This window comes from Ostrea edulis, chromosome 5, assembly GCF_947568905.1.
Source record: "Ostrea edulis chromosome 5, xbOstEdul1.1, whole genome shotgun sequence".
Lineage (NCBI taxonomy): Eukaryota > Metazoa > Mollusca > Bivalvia > Ostreida > Ostreidae > Ostrea > Ostrea edulis.
Window position 1 is genome coordinate 66131795 of NC_079168.1, and position 22247 is coordinate 66154041.

At 35.6% G+C, this 22247-nt stretch overlaps 1 protein-coding gene across 2 annotated transcripts in view; it reads left to right on the forward strand.

The window, feature by feature from the left end:
* The window catches only part of LOC125649802 (sodium/potassium/calcium exchanger 4-like), a 27567-nt gene extending 6052 nt beyond the window's left edge, over positions 1 to 21515 (forward strand). The window contains exons 3-18 of one of the 2 annotated variants that reach the window (XM_048877600.2): positions 898 to 1049; positions 1239 to 1323; positions 1455 to 1558; positions 5238 to 5312; positions 5755 to 5834; positions 5916 to 6019; positions 12087 to 12195; positions 12311 to 12407; positions 13167 to 13270; positions 14677 to 14735; positions 14826 to 14916; positions 15056 to 15134; positions 19350 to 19464; positions 20046 to 20098; positions 20726 to 20791; positions 21254 to 21515. In XM_048877600.2, coding sequence (XP_048733557.2) covers positions 898 to 1049; positions 1239 to 1323; positions 1455 to 1558; positions 5238 to 5312; positions 5755 to 5834; positions 5916 to 6019; positions 12087 to 12195; positions 12311 to 12407; positions 13167 to 13270; positions 14677 to 14735; positions 14826 to 14916; positions 15056 to 15134; positions 19350 to 19464; positions 20046 to 20098; positions 20726 to 20791; positions 21254 to 21397 — 1517 coding nt within the window. In that variant the 3' untranslated portion in view covers positions 21398 to 21515. Of the gene's footprint in view, positions 1 to 897; positions 1050 to 1238; positions 1324 to 1454; positions 1559 to 5237; positions 5313 to 5754; positions 5835 to 5915; positions 6020 to 12086; positions 12196 to 12310; positions 12408 to 13166; positions 13271 to 14676; positions 14736 to 14825; positions 14917 to 15055; positions 15135 to 19349; positions 19465 to 19985; positions 20099 to 20725; positions 20792 to 21253 lie in introns of both variants that reach the window. The other variant, XM_048877599.2, reaches the window with a different exon arrangement.
* The last annotated feature ends 732 nt before the right edge of the window (positions 21516 to 22247 follow it).

A 22247-nucleotide genomic window follows, 5' to 3' on the forward strand; every position in this document is an offset into this window, starting at 1 on the left:
AGGACGCCTTTATGACGTCAAACCATTTCAAAACTATTTTTAAAATGTAACGCCTGAGGATTATAAAATGAAAGCGCTTGCGTTAAATTTTTAACTTTGTGTACTGTTTATTCTATTTCTTTTAATATTTTATACCGGACACTGTGATTTTTTTTAAAAACACAATTTGGATATATATATATATATATATATATATATATATATATATATATATATATATATATATATCCAACGATGACTAAGTACACTATTCTCTTTAGAGAAGTCGAGAAGTCGTGAGAGAAGTAAGTGTTGATTTTATTGTGACAGTTTTGAGCATTACTGTTAAATGTTTGAAAACAACTTGTCTATTGCGTAAATCCAGGCACATCTGAGTCGAAACGTCGGTCGAAGCATAAACCGTCACCGACTCCGGCATTTACACGTTTTCCAGAATCAAAATATGAATCCTTGCGAAGAGAAGTCGATGTAGGCTATGCCTCTCGACTTCTCTAAAGAGAATATAAGTACACATGATTATGTATATATATATATAACCTCCATATTTACAGATGGTAATGATAGTCATTTCCTCATAAACGGGCGGGTGTTGTAAACAATGCGCGTATGAATCTTGATACGGTATCCAAAATCACGTGAACATCAAACCGACTTGCAAAAAATAAAATGTGTATCCGACGGCCGTGTAGAAATGAATAATCCAGCCGGAACTCAATCTTTGTATATGTTCGATGAAGATATAGTATTTATTTATCTTTTCCGGGGGGAAATGATGCTTTTAAGAATATCATAAGTAGGCGATAAAAGAAATATTGTACACATTTATAGACTACTCGGGCTGATATACATGCATGATGATATTGTTTTATAATGTAACATAATAACTTGTTTTTGCAGCTTATCTCGAGTTTCCACCCGATGCCTTCAACAATGATCAAAGACAACACGGCGCTTTCCTATTACACTTCATCATGGTCATCTATATGTTTATCGCGTTGGCTATTGTATGTGATGAATATTTCGTGACTTCACTCGACAAGATAAGTTCGGTATGCCTTTAAAAGATGATATAAAACAATTGCTGTTCAAACTGTTTTATGATTATTTTTCTTTAAAATACGAATCCGGATATCACATGACTTACTGATAGGAGCTTCCAAATCTTTATTTCGGTTTATCAACATAATGATATTCTAATTTATGACACTCCTGCAGAAAATTTTGAAAATTCTTCCTAGAAACTTGGTTTGAGTGAAGACGTGGCTGGTGCTACCTTTATGGCGGCCGGAAGCTCAGCTCCCGAGTTATGCACTGCTATCATAGGTGTGTATTGCTGACTTTTTCTCATATTTTGCATTTCACTATGACACATTTGCATAACCCAGATTCCAGATAATATAAATATGTTTTTCAATACTAAATTTATTTTCTACGGTAAACATTAAATGTTACAGGAGTGTTTATAACAAAAGGTGACGTGGGAGTAGGGACGATTGTCGGATCGGCAGTGTTCAACATCCTATTTGTCATTGGACTGTGCGGCCTATTAGCCGGAGAAGTGAGTTCCGTCATTTAACATCCTATTTGTCATTGGACGGTGCGAGCAGTTTAAGACGATTGGATTTCACTTGTAACAAACATTCTACAACCTCTCAGATAGTGCACACATTTGAGCTATTTGTCCACTTTCGGTTACACTAAAGGGGAATATAGACCCTCTCTCTTCGTCTGTCTGTCAATCAGTTGGCCCCACTTCATTTTCCGCACTTATATGAAACTTGCAGTGTATCTACAGTCGTCAACTTCCGCTACGTCGTATGTCGTTTATTACGAGAGTGGAGATTGATTGATTGATTGTATCTTGTTTAACGTCCCTCTCGGGAATTTTTCACTCATATGGAGACGTGACAAGAGTGGCGATCCTTTACACAAATTTCATTTTTCTTTACATTTAGAGGTTCCTTGTAAATGTTCGTCAAAAATTCATTGATTGTGGATTAGGTAGTGAATTTACATTGCTTTAGCAATACTGTCACATTGGTCTTTGAAATAACGTAGATAATACTGACAGTGATTTAAGGGCATTACTTAAACTTTCAGGGTCCACAGTCATATGGTGTCAGCATTTTTCAGTATTCAGTAGTGCGAATTCTGAAGAAATTTTGAAGGGGATTTCTTTTTAAAAAGTAAAATGCAAGTAATTTCGAGGCGACTTTGGACAAAATTCATGAAATATGGAATAAACAATACTAGTAATGCACGCCCTGTTACACGGAATACCAAACAATACAAGTAATGCACGCGCTATTACACGGAATACCAAACAATACAAGTAATACACACGCTGTTACGTGGAATACCAAACAATGCTAGTAATGCACGCGCTGTTACACGGAATACCAAACAATACAAGTAATGCACGCGCTGTTACACGGAATACCAAACAATACTAGTAATGCACGCGCTGTTACACTGAACACCAAACAATACTAGTAATGCACGCGCTGTTACACGGAACACCAAACAATACTAGTAATGCACGCGCTGTTACACGGAATACCAAACAATACAAGTAATGCACGCGCTGTTACACGGAATACCAAACAATACTAGTAATGCACGCGCTGTTACACTGAACACCAAACAATACTAGCAATGCACGCGCTGTTACACGGAACACCAAACAATACTAGTAATGCACGCGCTGTTACACGGAATACCAAACAATACAAGTAATGCTTGCGCTGTTACACGGAATACCAAACAGTACTAGTAATGCACGCGCTGTTACACCAAAAAGACCAAAGTGGAGGATAAACAGCGAACTAAACAAATGCCTGTGGAGAGCTGATTTTACTAGGCTGCTCAAAATTAATTAATACATAGAGACGCTTTAATGACTTATTCGTGTAGAATAATATTTAGACAGTAGGCTGGAGAAAATTAGTTCTGATTGAATTAAATGTGACATGTGAAAGAAGCGAAAGTCCTCGGAGTGTATCTTAATTACATGAAGGGGCGACTGTGCGTATTGATTGAACTTCATCAGCTGCGGGCGGACGATTAGATATGTCATCAAGGAAAAGAGTTATATATGACAAGCGCTTAATTGGTCACCGGGAAATGCAATAAGAGACTTTAACCCTGCAATATTATATAAGCATTTCTTGTCTCTCTCTTTTTTTCCGCAGAATATGCCATTTCTTGTACTTCTTTTTATTTATTTAAAAAAAACCCACACCAATCGCATTGGAGAAGATGGTTTCTTTTCCTACCATTGACCTATCTATGTAATAATAAACTATGGAAGTGTGTATTTTGTGATCAAAAGCTCAAATTCCAGAGAAAGTCGTTCATTTATAATATCATATCGTAGGACAACAAGGATTTATCTAAAGATAACATACAAGTACATACATATGAAAATGCTTTAAGAAATGGGAAGGAATTTGAGGAGGCCCAATTGACCTAATAACATGCATACTCGGTTGTCGTTTGCAATAAAAATGATCACTGAAAGTATAAGGACGTTGTTAGAAAATAAGATTATTTGATGTCAGATCAGTTCCCACGGAAGTTTATAATACTAACATTTTGGTAATGTTATAACTGTTTGTCTGGCTTAGTTTCTTCCGACTAAAATGAATCCATTTCCTTCTCATATTCTGACAGGAATTACGGACTGGAGTGGAACTTTTATGACATTTCGTGAGAACATATAATGTCACATCTCTTGACATTTCAGTGCGTCTGCCTTATAGCTGAAGAATAACAAGACACGAGAGAGAGGATTAAACACACGCAATAACTTTTTTTTTCGAAAATGGCTTTTTCGTGTATAAAACGAATATTTAAATAATTTATTTTTCAAATTGGTCTTTCAATAGCGTCTTTCATCAATTCGTTGTCATTGTATACTGCTGATATGAAATACACAATAATGCTTTAAATGCTATGATAATGATAACAGTCAACATCATCATCATGATTATTATCATCATTGTTATTGTTTATTATCATAATTGTTATTGTTTATGATCATCATTATCATCATTGTTATTGTTTGTTATCATCATTGTTATTGTTTGTCATCATCATTATCATCATGATTATTATCATCATTGTTATTGTTTATCATCATCATTATCATCATTGTTATTGTTTATCATCATCATTATCATCATTTTTATTGTTTATCATCATCATTATCATCATTGTTATTGTTTATCATCATCATTATCATCATTGTTATTGTTTGTCATCATCATTATCATCGTTGCTATTGTTTGTCATCATCATTATGATTATTATCATCATTGTTATTATTTGTTATCATCATTATCATCATTGTTATTGTTTGTCATCATCATTATCATCATTGTTATTGTTTGTCATCATCATTATCATGATGATTATTATCATCATTGTTATTGTTTATCATCATTATTGTCATCATTGTTATTGTTTGTTATCATCATTATCATTGTTGCCATTGTTTGTCATCATCATCATGATTATTATCATCATTGTTATTGTTTGTCATCATCATCATGATTATTATCATCGTTGCTATTGTTTATCATCATCATTATCATCATTGTTATTGTTTGTCATCATCATTATCATCGTTGCTATTGTTTGTCATCATCATCATGATTATCATCATCATTGTTATTCTTTATCATCATCATTATCATCATTGTTATTGTTTGTTATCATCATTATCATTGTTGCTATTGTTTGTCATCATCATCATGATTATTATCATCATTGTTATTGTTTGTCATCATCATCATGATTATTATCATCGTTGCTATTGTTTATCATCATCATTATCATCATTGTTATTGTTTGTCATCATCATTATCATCGTTGCTATTGTTTGTCATCATCATCATGATTATTATCATCATTGTTATTATTTGTTATCATCATTATCATCATTGTTATTGTTTTTCATCATCATTATCATCATGATTATTATCATCATTGTTATTGTTTGTCATCATCATTATCATCGTTGCTATTGTTTGTCATCATCATCATGATTATTATCATCGTTGCTATTGTTTGTCATCATCATCATGATTATCATCATTATTGCTATTGTTTGTCATCATCATTATCATCACAGTATTAAATTCTTAAGTTGAAAAATATTATTTGGTTGACCTATTTTTAGGTGGTGACCTTGTCTTGGTGGTCGTTTAAATATTATTTGGTTGACCTATTTTTAGGTGGTGACCTTGTCTTGGTGGTCGTTTACCAGGGACGCCGTGTGTTACTCTTTCTCTGTCATCGTCCTGATTCTGGTAAGTTTCTTACCCTCCCCCACCCCACCCCACCCCCTTGTGACTGGTCTGAAGAACAGTTAACGGTCAGTGTTTTGTCTGGATAACAAGGAATAGATCGACCTCTGTTTCGTCCGAATAACTTTGGTTGAATAGTAATACATCTCGTATATGCACTATTAATTTCATATAAATTTTAAGTAATGAATATGTTCCAATAGAAATCCTGTGATATCGATAAGCGTTAATGATGAATCTCTAACCATATAGAGCTCGGCGTTAATCACCCAAAGATATTCTTCTTCACTTCTATAGCAAAACATTGTAAAGATTTTTAGCAAATTTCAATTAAGTTGGCCACAAAAGTTTGCACTAGGTAACCTGTGTCCGAGAAAGAGACTACTTACGTGATATTTTCGGTATATAATCTTAATCATTAACAAATATAGTTTAAATTCTGTAGGTCGTACAGGACGGCAAAGTCACGTGGTACGAATCACTCATGATGCTAATCTTCTATGGAGGATACATTCTTGTTATGAAGTAAGAAAGAAATATGAATTTCAAAAAAGAATTATTTGTCGATGTCTACAAAAATTAAACTTTAACTTGTACCTTTAACAGATTCGACGTTCCTATTCAAGCATGGGTATCCGGGAAGATTGACAGGATACTCACATCAAATATCCTCCCCATCAACGGGATCAAGACCTTCAACAGGGATTACGGTAATCGTTCCCCCCACACACGTAGAATGGGAATATACTGGTTCTACTTTGTTTCTTTTTTTTTATTTTCTCCAACCATATTTATCCACGATTGTTCTGAGAAATTACATGGAGGATTGATGCAGGACTTTTCTCTAAGATTATAGCAATACCATCTTTAGATGTGTGGAATGAATGTCATTTCGTCTAATTAATCGCGCATGCGCATGCATTGTTTTTGGGGTTTTTACAGACTATATAATTTCAGAATCAGCCATACTTTTGTTTTGTTTTTCAATGAAATGATTTGTAAATTACATTGTAGACTGACACAGTTAACTGACTGACCGGCTTAATTTTGATTGGACAATACTTGGTTCGGTAACTCGCTTAGCATCCGGAAAATAAATTTCGGCATTACTGTTTAGGAGGACTCTTTGTTGAAGGATATTCTTTGGTGCAGTTTCTGTGTCCATGATGCTGTAGAAGGCTGCAGATATCTTCAAAAACTTGTTGGGCATCACAATATCGACTTACATGTATTCCAAATTCAGTACTCTTTTACTTTGAAGAACATGATGCGTCTATAATGCTATCATAAATAACGGAAATGGAGTATTATGCGCATCATAAGTATATGAAACAAGTGCCTATAAAATATGTATTTAAAAAAATCTCTTGCGGTAGCCTTTAACTCAACATTTAAATATACATGTATTGACGACGCCTATTTATCAACAATGTTCATTTTCATTCATATGTTGATTCGATATATAGTGAACTCGAAATAAAAGACACTACAGAGTCTACCATATCTGGTTCATATTTGGATATTTTATTGATCATAGATGACAACGGACAACTCACCGTTATCACAAACGGGATGACCTCAGCTTTTCCATCGTCAACTTCCCATATTTATGTAGCAATATTCCATTATCACCTGTATATAGTGTTTATGAAAGGTGAAGATAACGAACAGTGATCAATCTCATAGCTTCTAAAATCAATACAAAATAGATAGTTGGGCAAACACGGACCCCTGGACACACCAGAGGTGGGATCAGGCGCCTAGGAGGAGTAAGCATTCCCTGTCGACCGGTCACACCCGCCGTGAGCCCTGTATCCTGATCAGGTAAGCGGAGTTATCCGTCGTCAAATAAGTGTGCCAAGAACGGCCTAACAACAATCGGTATGAAACACGTCAGACAGCATTTGACCCAATGATAGGCTGTATTGACGAACTAGATCGTTATAACGACCATAGAATTTGCGAAATGCTGACTTCAATCGATACTGTCGAAACCCCTGTACCATCAACTTGTTTGTCAGTAGCTTGCCTCGATTTAAAAACTGACTATCAACTGATTCGATATGCGAGAGCATGTTCTGTATATGATCATTTTTTAATCGATGCAAGCTATGCTACAGAGGTTTCAACAGTTTCATTTAATATCAGCATTTCGCAAATTCTATGATCGTTATAATGATCTTATTGCAAATACATGTACAACCTGTCGTTAGGTGGAATGCTGTCTGACGTGTTTCATACCAATTGTTACGTTGTTCTCTGAATACTGATTTTGACTACGGATTAGTCCGTTTACCTTATTAATGATAGAGGATCACGGCTGGTGTGAACGGCCAACAGTGGATGCTTACTCCTCCTAGGCGCCTCATCCCACCTGTGGTGTATCCGGGGGTCCGTTTTGCCCTACTTTTAATTTTGTATTATTTATGGGATTTTTTAGATTAATCACTGTTAATTATTTTCACTTTTTATAATATGATTGAAAATAGCTGAAACACACGCACATGCTCGATACTGCCCATGCATTGTTTTTTGAACTTACTATTTTTGGACTCTTTAGCTTTGGATTTCATTGAAATGTCTGTAAGTTTTTCTTAGACTCCGTACTCTTTAATTTGGCCAAAAACACTTGCCAGCACGTGCACTATACCCCGGTAAACGAAGTTTAGGGCGTATATTGGAATGAGCTGTCTATCTGTCCATCTGTCCGTAGACGTGATTTTGTTCGTTCTTGTTCTAAGAAAACTAGTGCACGGATTTTTCTGAAAAATTGTACACTCATTACTCACCATATGAAGATGTGCATCTGATATTTCTCTATTGATTGGATAAATTTTCTTCAATTTACAGGCTTTTTTCTCCTTATGGACTTGGTCATCTTTTAAACTAAAAAGAGTATATCTTAAAAATTCATAAAAAGACTTGATTTAAACGTAAATACATTGTTCTTAGACTGAAGTTATGCATTTCTTATTTTAAATTAGAATATTCAAAGTATTAGAAAGTTTTGCAAATTTCTATTCTGTTTAAAAAGCGGGAATAAAACGGGTGAATAAATTCGACCTAATGACAGGTTCTATTTGCAAATAAGATCATTTTAACGATCATAGAATTTAAGAAATGCTGACTTCAAATGAGACTGTTGAAACCCCTGTTGACCACTGTTGACCGTTCACATCAGCCGTGAGCCCTCTATCTTGATTAGGTGAATGTCTCTGTCTGGAGAATATTTAAAAAACAAATTAAAAGTTTTGAATTAGACCTTTTACATACATTTTTATTAAAGTGAAATAACTTTTACATTGTATGTACCTTACATTTTGATTTATAGTGAATGTATGGATATTTCCATTTTCTATATGTCCATTTTCTATTGGCATGGGAGTGGGTGGGTGTGTTTTGTCAATTATATAGTGTGCCCCGTGGGGGTATTAGTACCGAAAGGACAGTTTTAGTTTTGATTGGATAATACAAAATTAACTATAATTCAAAATGATGGAAATGAAATGAAAATTATGTGATGTGATGGAAATTAACATGAAATGCTTGTTGCTAGTACTGTACATGTATATCATCGCTAGTGAAATCAAAACATTCAGGAAAGATTATGAGACTTTTTTACTATCATGTTCTAATACTTTGGGAATAAGTCAGTCATATTAGAGGGTAAGCATAAATTAAGTGATCATCCCTACACATGGTATTGAAAGTGCATTTGTTGCTACACGTACAAACAATCAGTATCTTGTTATTGTGAACTGGAGCAAATTTATCTATCATTGGACTTTCCGAGTGCATGAAGATAATTGTAAACTCCCGATTGTTTAGAGATCACTCTGATGGACGAATTTTTACCGTCGGCTAGAACATTCAGATGATCTGTTAAGTGCGCATATTGTCGTTCATATCAACACCCACAAAATCGAAGTTTTGGTACAGAGGTTAATTGATCCCCATCTATTGAAAAACTACAGTACTGTCTCACAAACTCTATCTGATCTCTTAGCTGTGGTAGAAATTGTTTTGTAGAAAGTTACACTACTTCCAAATCTAGAAAAAAAAAATCTTGATACAACCAATCGCTTTGAACTAAATATTTATTTAGACCACGCTATACTACATGTATCTCGTAGATCCCGTTGTGGTGACTGTTTTGATGTTACCAACTGAGGTATCAGGAGGAGTCGTGCCCAGTATCTGGAGAAAAACTTTGTCATTTTAACAAATAGAAATGTGAGTACGAGTTCTCCAGAAGTCCCAAATGATGTGTCAAATTATCCTTCACAGTGTTTGCTCTTTTTAGGCACCTGTTGCTCATTAGGTGTTGTGTAAATGGAATGGGAAACTCCATATCTCTGCTACAAGGCTTCCAAAACTGAAACAGATTAATCGGAAGGGGTATCATAAAATATCAGAGATCAATTCCCGGGCAGATGGTGCTGCGTTATAGTTCCACTGTCGTCAGCTGTGCTGTCATGTATTCCAGTTTCACAGATCGTGCTTGTATTGGGTAAACACAATATATCCCCCAAATGATACACACTGCCTATGTACGTTATTATCTGACTGGGACTCATAGAATTATCGGTATTGATCACAAACCGCAGTTTAAACAATGGATTGAGAATTTTCTCTCGATTTTACCAACCGTGATGTGTTTATTAGTTACCAATCGCCCAGAGTGACTTACATTGTGAATTTTTATGTGGGTTGCGAGTTCTGTGTCCATTTACCTAACCTGCATTGTACTCACTTTATGTATAACCTTTGTTTATATTTATGTTTGTTCATTCTATGTAAAAACGTTAAACCTATGAACTCTATGGTTCTTGGTAATAAACAATACAATGACTAAGTTAAATGTAGTTAAAAGTCCTCGATGCTTGTGGTGGACTAAACATATAATATCGCTTTTAATTGATAGCTCAATCTTGAACCTTATAACGAAAATACTAGTACTTCATGAAGTCTTGGTCAATTGGAATATAAAAACAGGCATCTTTCAGATTGAGGGATGTTTCTCGATGCCCTTATTTCACCGAGCTGACGGAGAGCCTCGGATGACGTGTTATTTTTGCATTTCGTACTATTTACCTTTAGGGTTTTTAAAACTTATTTCAAAATTCATAACTGATCTCATTTCCCCGTTTATATTTTTAACCAAAATACGTGCTGTATAAACTGCCTCTATATTAATTTGTTTCCTCTTCTAAAAAAGGTTCTGTCTTTAAGATATGCATTTATCATTGTATCTTGGTTTCTATTGAAATATTAATTGGAGACCATTCCCTATAGTCGACAAAACACATGAAAGGACAAATTCTGAGTGTTCGCCGTCCTTCCTTTCTTATTGTCCTTGTGCGTCTGAGGTTCAGCCATTATGGAAATTTCAACTTTCGTATCTCACGAATTCAAAACAACAGAAAATCCATACTATCTGTAAATGTATTCTCTTACCAGAAAGAAGTGTCTCGCCTTTCAAGATAGGTGATCGTGGCTTGTGTATTATGGAGTCAAAGTATTCAATAATTGATACATTTTAACATGACTATTAGATTTGAAATATCAAGGCGCTCGGTAGAGACCAGTCAAGACCTCCATCATATGCACATAGTGTCGAGATCTTATATTTTACCGTAGTTCTATTTTCAATTTTGGTTTACAGTGAAAATAGCAAATTTTAAAAAATGAATAAGAATTAGGCCGCATATACAGTGTACAGTAGAGAGGATTTCCATTATCAACACTGGATACCAAAAATTAAAAAATCGATTCATGGGTTGATTATATATATTTTGGCTTAGTTTGTTTGTAAGTTCGATATTAAAATTTAAAAAAATAAAGATGATAAAATAAAAAAGAAATAAGGCAATTGTAAATTTTCTATGATGTTCAAAAGTTTATATATATATATATATCATGGGATTGAATTACATTTCATACGATATTTACCTATCTATAAAAGCATAAATCTAGTGTTCAATTTCGTCATTTTCTTTTTAAAGTTTATTTGTGGCAAGTGTCGTTAAGTTAGAATAAGATTTACAGGCTAGAGAGAGTAGGGTTTCCAAGAAGTAAATGAGAGATTTTGACTTGCATCATATAAGAATTTAAGTAAGAAAATCCAGTTTAAATTTGGCTGTTGAGTGAAAGTCTGTATCCCGAATTTCTTATTCAGGTTTACATTTTGTATTTTCTTGATTTCAATAATGATATGAATCCTTATAATTTTGTACAATATGCGCATGGTCGGACTTAATCTAATGTTTCAGCAATATTTGCACTAAATAACACTTCCATGATTTGCTAAGATTTAGACTCAAAACTGAGAGAATAAATGAAATATTGTTCATCTGACTTATCAAGACATCATTTTCCCCCTATCAATAATCTCAATTTTGTTCTGAAGCACTTGCATTTTGATTCAATACACAACCGAAATGCAACCAATCATGCTTGACGATCTTAACATTACCCGCACTTGCATGGGTTGAATCCAGTATAATTAATGAAACACATCTTGTAAATATCTTTGATAATAGCTGTTTAGTATAAACATGAAATTAATGTTAATGTTGATGTTCTTTAGTTGTTTTTTTTTCAATAAATAGATTAACAGATTTTGGGTTCATGATCATGTATATGGATTTCTTTCCAAATACACGCGGTAAAGGTTGGGTCGAAATGGATGTATAAATTTATGATTTTCATCAAGATTGAAACATATCGGATACAATACTAGCTATCAGCAAATCATATTTTCTGTGGAACTTACAGAGGCATTCGAGGATGATGACGACGTTTTCACGACAGTGGACCACAAACTTGCCCAGAACCCTGAACCCGATCTGCCGCCCGACGAATATGCAAAATCAACGAAAATCAAGTAAGATGAACAAGAAAAAAATCTTTTCCATTTCATTTTTTAAAAAATACTATAAAAAATGTTTTCAGGAGTATTATTTGTATTATGGGTTCTAGATTAATTACTTTTGTTTCAGACCAAAGTTTTGTGATTTTATCTTTCGATTGATGATGATGAAACGCTTTCGACCCAAAACAAGATTCCGTTCTGCAGCCTTTCTTATCATATCATACGTAGGTACACATACTTTGTCATATACAAAAAGGGCTAAGATTGTCCGCAAATTCATTTTAATAACTAGGCATTCCTATCTTTAAATTTTCTGTTATAGCTCTTAAAACTACTACAGTAGAGAAACAAAATAAGTTCACGAATGATACGTGAATGTTGATTGGATAAGTAAATGAATGACAAGTGAATGTTGATTGGATAAATAAGTGAATGTTGATTGGATAAGTAAGTGAATAATTAGTGAATGTTGATTTAATAAGTAAGTGAATGTTGATTGGATAAGTAAGTGAATGATTAGTGAATGTTGATTGGATAAATAAGTGAATGTTGATTGGATAAGTAAGTGAATGATTAGTGAATGTTGATTGGAGAAATAAGTGAATGTTGATTGGATAAGTAAATGAATGACTAGTGAATGTTGATTGGATAAGTAAATGAATGATAAGTGAATGTTGATTGGATAAGTAAATGAATGATAAGTGAATGTTGATTGGATAAGTAAATGAATGATAAGTGAATGTTGATCGGATAAATAAGTGAATGTTGATTGGATAATTAAGTGAATGTTGATTGGATAAATAAATGAATGCTGATTGGATGAGTAAGTGAATGATTAGTGAATGTTGATTGGATAATTAAGTGAATGTTGATTGGATGAGTAAGTGAATGATTAGTGAATGTTGATTGGATAAGTAAGTGAATGATTAGTTAATGTTGATTGGATAAGTGAATGATAAGTGAATGTTGATTGGATATTTTAGCGACGTCGCATGCTTGTGGACTCGCATTTACAAAAGCGACAGCAGTTCCGGAAGATGGCGCAGAAGTCTAGCGTGTTTTCCTACACCAGATCTATAAGAGGTTGGTGAGTAACTTCTACAATCTAGTACAATCGAGAGACGGAGTTGTCACACCCACGTGTGTCTTCACTACATGCCCTTTGATTAAGATAAAGCTTCAACTGATTCAGTAACAGCATAGTTTTTAAGATATTTCAAAAGTAAGGATGCCAACAAACATTTGATTATTCTTCAATGTCACCGACGCCCGAATAAGCAAAAAGTACTCGACTAATCGATGAAATTAATTTTGCAAATGTTAAAGTATAACACCCTTCTCTGATGATACTATCGTTTCAATAAAAGCTTGTCACTTAGCTTGATCGAGCATGCAAATTTCACGGACTGAATTGCCGTGTTGTTTCAATAAAAGTTGTTTAACGTCCCTCTCGAGGCTTTTCCGCTCATATGGAAACGTCATCATTGCTGGTGATGGGCTGTAAAGTTTAGGTATATGCTCGGCGCTTACGGCCCTTGAGCAGGGGGGGGGGGGGGTCTTTATCGTGCCACACCTGCTGTGACACGGGGTCTCTCTTTTTTTGCGGTTTCGTCCAAAGGACCGCCCTATTTAGTCACTTCTCACGACAAGTGAGGGGAACTAAGGACCTATTCTAACCCGGATCCCCACGGGACCAATAAAAGTGAGTTTGGATGACCAAGCTATGCCCTTTGTTTTAAAAAAAATGTGATTGATTGGTCACTGAGAACAAAAGTAAAACTGGATTCATTGATCTATGAGAAGCATTGCCCAAAACTTTTGCACGCTCAATCAAGCGAAGTGAAACGCTGTTATTGGAACGCTAGTATAAGTCATTGCTGAAGCCTAGAAGTTAGGGCGCTCGTTTTGCAATCAGGAAACATCGGGTTCAATCCTTGATACCGCGTCGCTTCAAACGAAGGTGTTTGACATGGAGAGTAACTGTTCATACGCCATGCTCGCGGTATCAAAAGTCAATGTCACGGGTCTCTCAGATATATGACTTCAAAAATTAAGGTCACGTGTCACGGTAGGCGTTAACACAATAAAGAACCCTCACTGCTATGACTTTGGTCGCCACATGAACTGCACCTTCTGATATCTCTATAAATGTACGCGAAGAATTCTAGAATGGGGCGTAAAAGAATAAACAGACATAACAAAACAAGATCCACAAATAGTAGGTACAGTGTATTTGATTTAAGTAGTTTTTGAAATTGATTTCCTAGAATCGACAATTTTTTTTATTGATCATTACGTTAATACAGGCGTTCATTGCGACAAGTCATGGACGGTTTGGAGGTGTGACAAACTTCCCCTACCTCACCATAACCAACATTTTGACATCATATGAAGTGTCGTCCAGTTATATACATACAATAACAAACACCCGCAGCTGGATAAAGCACTACAATGAACAGACTCATCAGCTGCGTGTCTTCCGATTATTTACAGGTTTAACATGACGATGGAAGGAGAAAATCTTGATGGGTGGAAAACCGTACCAAAGCTTGGTATGTTGATTTTAATGTGAATGACTGCACGATTACTGTATGATGGCACAAGCCTGTGTTAAGTTTTGATATTATAAACATTCTTTTCAGACGAGGGTGTTCTTAAGCTGGTGAAATGGGGCTCCGTATTTCCATTAAGGGTTATCTTGTATTACACTGTACCAGACTGTCGAAAAGAGCGGTAAGCACTGCGCTGCTGCTATCAATCGGAACTCCTCGGTTGTCTCGCACGCTCAACATTCGAGGACTTCCGATTAGTTGTTATAGATGGACTTGGTGTGGATGGACAAAGTACTTAATAAAATCGTTATTTTTTGTAGGTGGGAAAACTGGTTTATGGCAACTTTTGTGTGTTCTGTGTTGTGGATAGTGGCGTTTTCTTATGTAATGGTCTGGATGGTAAGTACCATCAAACACGGCAAAAATATTATGTAATTGTCTTTGTGGTAAGTATATTTCAAAGTTTCAAAAGTTAAGATATTTTCTTAAACAATGGTGTTGATGGTAAGTTCATGTGTAATTGAAGCATTTTTTTCTATCATGTCTTTCAAGAATTTCTTATGTGATTTGCTGTATGAAGAGCATGATACCTGTATGTGTACATACATGTACGTGTTAATGTGAATTAAGTCTACTTGTCTATTATTATAAGATATATCTGACAGACAGAAAGACTCGCTAATATCTGATAGAGTATAACTATAACTAGGTAAATTTGAATACTATGATATCAGGTCTTAACCAAAACGTTTGTCATAAATACTAAATATATCGGCAATAATTAATGCTATGTGTGCCTCCTAAATAAGCGTGAACTTAAAAAACAAACTTAAACCTGTTAAGAAGTAGTATATTATTGTAATTCTTTTGCAACAAAGACAGTACCTGCCTCTGCCGACGATTGAACTTGGAACTCTGGAGAGTTGGTCTGCGCTCTACCGATCGAGCTGAAGAGTTAAGCCATTAGCCAGAACTAGCTTTATTTGTATCTTGTTTTAAGTCCTATCTGAGAATTTTTCACTAATGTGAAGACGTCATCAGCTTTAGTGCCACAGTTTGATTTAAGCATGGCGATGAGGCCTGAAACAGTCAGGGTTCTATAACGTACCAGCGCTTACCATGGCATGGGATCTTGTTTTTAAGGTCATGTTCGAAAAATCATTGTCTTTTACTTCTAATGCTGGGCGTAAGGAACAGTCACTACCTATGTCAAACGTTTTAAGTTTAATGCGGCGCTGGGAGCGAGAATCGAACATGGGACCTCCCGTTTGTCAGAACTAGTACAGCCATGTATTTAACACCACCATACCTGTAGTGTAAATCTAATGACGAAGTAGGCTTATTTGTGTAATACGTCATCAAAATGTGCTGTTTTGAGGATTCTTTTGAAATACAACGAAAAATATACAAATGTATTATTTACAAAGAGTGTGTCCAGGAGTCCGTGTTTGCCCAAATCTCATAACTCCTATAAGCAATACAAAGTAGAGAATTTATAACGTATCGTGTGATTGGTCCACGAATAATCCCGAGACTAATCGGATGATCCCGAGACTAAGCAATGTCTTTGCGAACCAATCACACGGCGCGTACAACAAATTCGTACCCTGTGACCTCCGTTTTTGGCTGCCATTGAAAGAGATGAAACCCTGTCCGATCAATCATCAATGCACGCAAGACTGTCAAATAAAAGAGATGAGATGGGTTTTGAGTTGAAGAGACTTGTAGTATGACATCTCCCTGACCTGCCGCTCGCCAAAATTCCTTAGGTAACGCTGTAATTACTTGGAAAATGTGTCCCCAAACGGTTTGTTTACAAATTTTTGTTTCATACCTTGTGTATTTTATTATACCGATAGAAGGCCAATTTCTAAAGCTTACAAAAAGCATGAAACGATTACATGAATCGAAAGAGGGATAAGATAGACCGGGAATTCACACATTTCAGAGAAATTATTTCCACCAAAAAATTTTCAAAAAAGGGGGAGGGGGTTAGTATTAATTTATTTGAAATGATTTATAACAAGACAATCTGAATGAGAATGGAAATGTCATTTTTTTTTTAAATATAACAAATGACAAAAAATAAGAGTTCACACTCTATTGAGGACAAATATATTGCACATTGGCACCCATCTTCACAAGCCAAGGGTTATTGATTCGTTACCTCGCACTAACCCTTGACATCAGTCGCTATATAAAAATTGGGCTCATTACATCATTACGCAATCCACTATAAATAAAACATCCAATGAAATCACTGCATCTTGTGATGGTGTACATGGATACAAATGACGCGATCTCATACTGCTGTATTGATAAACATGCGCAATTGTAATATTTACACCACTAATTAAGTTTGTTGATAGTAGATCAAGTTTGGAAACCTTTTTGTTGAAGACAATATTGCTATCATTACACGTGTTTTTATTTGGATCTCTCGCTTCGCATTCTCATTGGTTCCCAGTCTTTGTGGGAACCAATCAGAAAGAGCCCAACTTTTTGATAGTCACGGATGTCACGGGTTAGTGCGAGCTAAGAATCAATAACCCTTGACTTGTGAAGATGATTGGCACCATATTTTGAACACCTCATTACTGACACACAATTACTGATCAATGTTACGGAATACTGACTAGTTTATACAATAAAAGTTTACAAACCATTGAGGGGGAATCGGCATATAGCACACATAGTCACGAGATTTGAACACATACGTACATCAGTACTGCTGTCCCCTACCTATAAATAGTGTTACCTAATATTGATGATTGATTGATTGTATCTTGTTCAACGTCCTTCTCGAGAATTTTTCACTCATATGGAGACGTTATCAATACCGACGAAGGGCTTCAAATTTAGGCCATTGAGCAGTGAGGGTTCTTTAGCGTGCCACACCTACTGTAACACGGGGCATCCATTTTTAAGGCCATCTCCGAGGACCCATGGCATTTACACCTGATGCCGAGCGTTTGGCGATGGAGCTTAACGACTTATGTCTGTCGCAGCCGGGATTCGAACCCCGGCCTTCCGCATGCGGGGCGAACGCTCCAACCTTTAGACCACCGCGGCGGTTCTAGTGCCGTTCTGAAATGTTACATACTGACTAACTTATACAAATAGAACATTGAAAAGCAAAGACTATCGTATGCTCACCTTACGACCTGTCTCTGAATGGAGAGAGAGATAGATAGAGAGAGAGAGAGAGAGAGAGAGAGAGAGAGAGAGTCCAGTATAGACATAGACGGGATATCATTATTGGCGAGGCCTAGAAGTATAGGCGCCGGTATGATTACTATCGTTCCGATAACAGTGTGTCACTTCGCTTAATCGAGCTTGCGAATTTGGCGGTAAAAATGAGTTTGGATTCATTGAAATTCATGATAAGCCTCGCCCAAAAATTTACACGTTCGATTATAAGCTACATGTAAGTAACATGCTGTTATTGGAACCATAGTAACTCGCGACAGTCACAGAGAGGACGTCGATGACATAGAACGTCCGAAACAATGTGGGTTTAACATAGGACTATCGCAGGAAATTTCCTCATTTCAGAGGTCATCAAATGACCCCAACATGCTTAGGTCTATATTATGCAGCGGTAGTTCGTCTTAGGGCATAACACGACATACTCACAAATACGCAATTTCCGAGTTGCTCAATAGTTCTTTCCCTTTGTGGAACTCTTACGCACAGTGAGACGCAAAACATACTATCGTCCACACGCGGTGGGTACAAATGCTTATCGCTGCCTTCATATATTGCCTAAAGATCGATTATCTGACATCATTCAACCACCCAAACTGCAGGGACATACAATATTAGTAAGTTTATTAGTATTCAATAATAAAATAGCTCAAACAAAAATCGATAATCACCATTTTTCTTTGATTAAAATATCACTCATGCAGAAGAGGAAATAAAAAACAATTTCATATTTAATTTAATGGCCTAATTCAATCAAATATTATTCTTGATAGGGTCAGTTTAATTATACCAACGGTTGATATAAACAAAATTTACACTTTCATTACTTTTATCCGTACTTACATAGCTAGTCTATAATATATGTATACATCTTGTACCCACCCAAGCGTTCAACAGAACACTGAACGTAAATCTATCACAGAAGAGTTGATATCTCGGAAGTTGCGTGAGTTTGACGTCGAGAATTATGTGCGACGCTGAATTTTTCCCCATTATGTTCAAAATTGTTCAGCAAGGATTGCCTTATCAGCCGATACAGACGCCTTGATTTCGTTCAGCACGCTTAATTACAACTGAAAAAGGAACCCTCCAACTTTGATCGACAATACGCTATATAATGTACATATACTAGTATTGACAATTTTTAGTGATTTCACGGATGGCGTTGGTCAACAGTACGCTAGATAATGTATAATGGTATTGACAATTTTTAGTGATTTCACGGATGGCGTTGGTCAACAGTACGCTAGATAATGTATAATGGTATTGACAATTTTTAGTGATTTCACGGATGGCGTTGCTCGACAATACGCTAGATAGTGCATTCATATTGATTTCACGGGTAACTTTGATCAGTTATATGCTAGATGATGTCTATATATTGACAATTTTACGTGATTTTCACAGGTGACGTTGATCGGCTATACGTTTGATGTACCAGACAGCGTGATGGGGATAACTTTTCTAGCTGCGGGAACCAGTATTCCAGACGCCATGGCCAGTGTCTTTGTCGCCAAGCAAGGTAACATCCACGTGGATAGAAAAATAGACTCTAGTCAAGTTATGATGTAAAACTCTAGTGTTATATTACATAACTCAAAACAGATACCGCGTGCTTGAAACATATTAAATATTAAATTAGATCTGACTGACTACGTCATCATTTTGTAAGAATAGGTAGAATAATGTGTACCATTATGAACAGAATGCATCTTAGTATATCATATGTTTATGCTATTCAATAAATAGTAATTTCTTTATATATGTAATCAGGGTACAGGAGGTTTGTCCAGATGAATTGGGAGTGGAGGTGGTAGTGGATTTTGAGAACCACACGGAATAACAATCATTCACTATTTATACGGACATCGCTTTATATTGACTTTACAGATTTCAAAATTAGAGTTTTGAAAAGGCTAACACGAAATATGATTGGTTTCATTGTATATTGATCTTCTAAATTAATTGAAAAAAGTCACGGATTAGTACGCTTAGATAGGTACAAGATTGACTTTGGCATGATTAATTTCTTCACCTTTGCAGGAATGGGTGACATGGCTGTTTCCAATTGTTTAGGAAGTAATGTATTTGACATTTTATTAGGACTATCGTTACCATGGTTTCTAAAGACTGGCATTGCGTACGCAGGCACGACAGTAAGTATGCTGATTACATCAACATAAAAAAAACCCACAATTGATCAACACTCGTCTGGAACACCAATATTATCTGACTTTAAAGATACTCACCGCAGTTGATTACTGGGATATCAGTTCTAATGTATAAAGCAGTCAGAGTGGTCTCCATACCATCCAATGTTTTTGCTTTTGATATCTTTACAAATTGTAATGATGGCCATTTCCTCATGAATGCGATGCAGATGTGAACAATTTGTGTATGTATGTTGATAAATACAATACGCATATATTAACAGCTGGAAATTAATTACGAAATAAATGAAAGTAGAATGAAAATATGAAAAATTAACTAAATTTTCTGTTTTGAAAATTCTTAAAGATGGAAGAAAATTGCTGAATTTCAATATGTACCAGTATATTTCCTTATTTGTAGACGTTCTTCTCAATACAATATTCTATAATATTTTCAAATGTTTTGATTTCATTTAAATTCCCAAAGATTTGAAAATTTAGTGAAGGGTTTTATACACTTTAAGAAAACTAAAACACTTAAATCGGTAAGTTGCACTTTTGCTTGCGCGTAAATGCATAATATATAATAAAGAAATGCACACTAACACTATATTGTTTTCTTTTCTCTTGTAGGTTCACATCAATAGCAATGGAATGATTTTCTCAATACTTCTATTATTTCTAACAGTTATCATACTAGTAAGTTCAGAGTAATCAATCTTCCTGAAATTCATAGATAGCAAGTCCATTATTTCGAATATTTCTCAATGTCCTACAAATTTACTTTTGAATTATAGTTCTGCATATAAACGAAATGAAGCTGCAGTATGATTGATAGATACGTCATACATATCGTATGGTTAATTTTCAGTGGCGGATCGCGCTCCGGACGCATACACTCCCTTTCACAAGTTTAATCCATTTTATTTATAGATATGATCAAAACCACTAAAAATATATCTGTCTTATTTGGGCAGAACCCTGTATTTTCAGGGAGCGTTGTCGCATGGGTTTCACATGGGCTTCGCCCTGGACCCACTGGGGGGCATCAAGACATCCATCCATCTGTTTACTGCTCCCCCTTCGGAAATTTCTGGATCCGCCACTGATTCTAGACATTCTTAATTTACATAATTGCTGAGTGTACTATTTTCTCCACAGATTGCAGCTTTAAAGTACACTCGTTGGCGCCTGAACAGACGGGTGGGGGTCATGTGTCTGATGGTATACGCAGTCTATATTCTGTTCTCTGTCATGATAGAGTGCAATGTGTTTGGATTCGTCAACCCCCCAATGTGTGATTAATAAAATATCAATGAAATGAATAAATTAACGTTTGCTTTATAAATATCGCCGGTTGTGTTGGCTTTATGTATTATTGTATGATGAGAAATAGGTTGAATAAAAGTTGTGTTTTACATACTTTTCTGTATTTATGAAAACGTGCACCTGTATAATATATGTAAGGAAACACTTGAAGAGGCTATTGACATCTGTCGCACACAACATGCTAAACATTCTGTTTTCATGTCTATGCCAACCTCTGTCAATACTTAAACAATCAATAGATACAAGGTACAACATATCCCTCTGTACTCTGTTAGACGATACAGAGGACATTACGTCATTCTGTTAGTCGATACAGAGGACATTACGTCACTAGTACTCTGTTAGAAGATGCAGAGAAGGACATTACGTCACTCTGTTAGAAGAGAAGGGCATTACGTCACTAGTACTCTGTTAGAAGATGCAGAGAAGGACATAACGTCACTCTGTTAGAAGATACAGAGAAGGACATTACATCATTGTTAGAAGATCCAGAGAAGGACATTACGTCATTCTGTTAGAAGATACAGAGAAGGACATTACGTCATTCTGTTAGAAGATACAGAGAAGGCCATTACGTCATTGTTAGAAGATACAGAGAAGGACATTACGTCATTCTGTTAGATGATACAGAGAAGGACATTACGTCACTCTGTTAAAAGAGAAGGACATTACGCCATTCTTTTGAATGATAAGAGCATTACGTCACTCTGTTAGAAGATACAGAGGACATTACGTCATTCTGTTAGAAGATCCAGAGAAGGACATTACGTCATTCTGTTAGAAGATACAGAGAAGGATATTACGTCATTCTGTTAGAAGGTTCAGA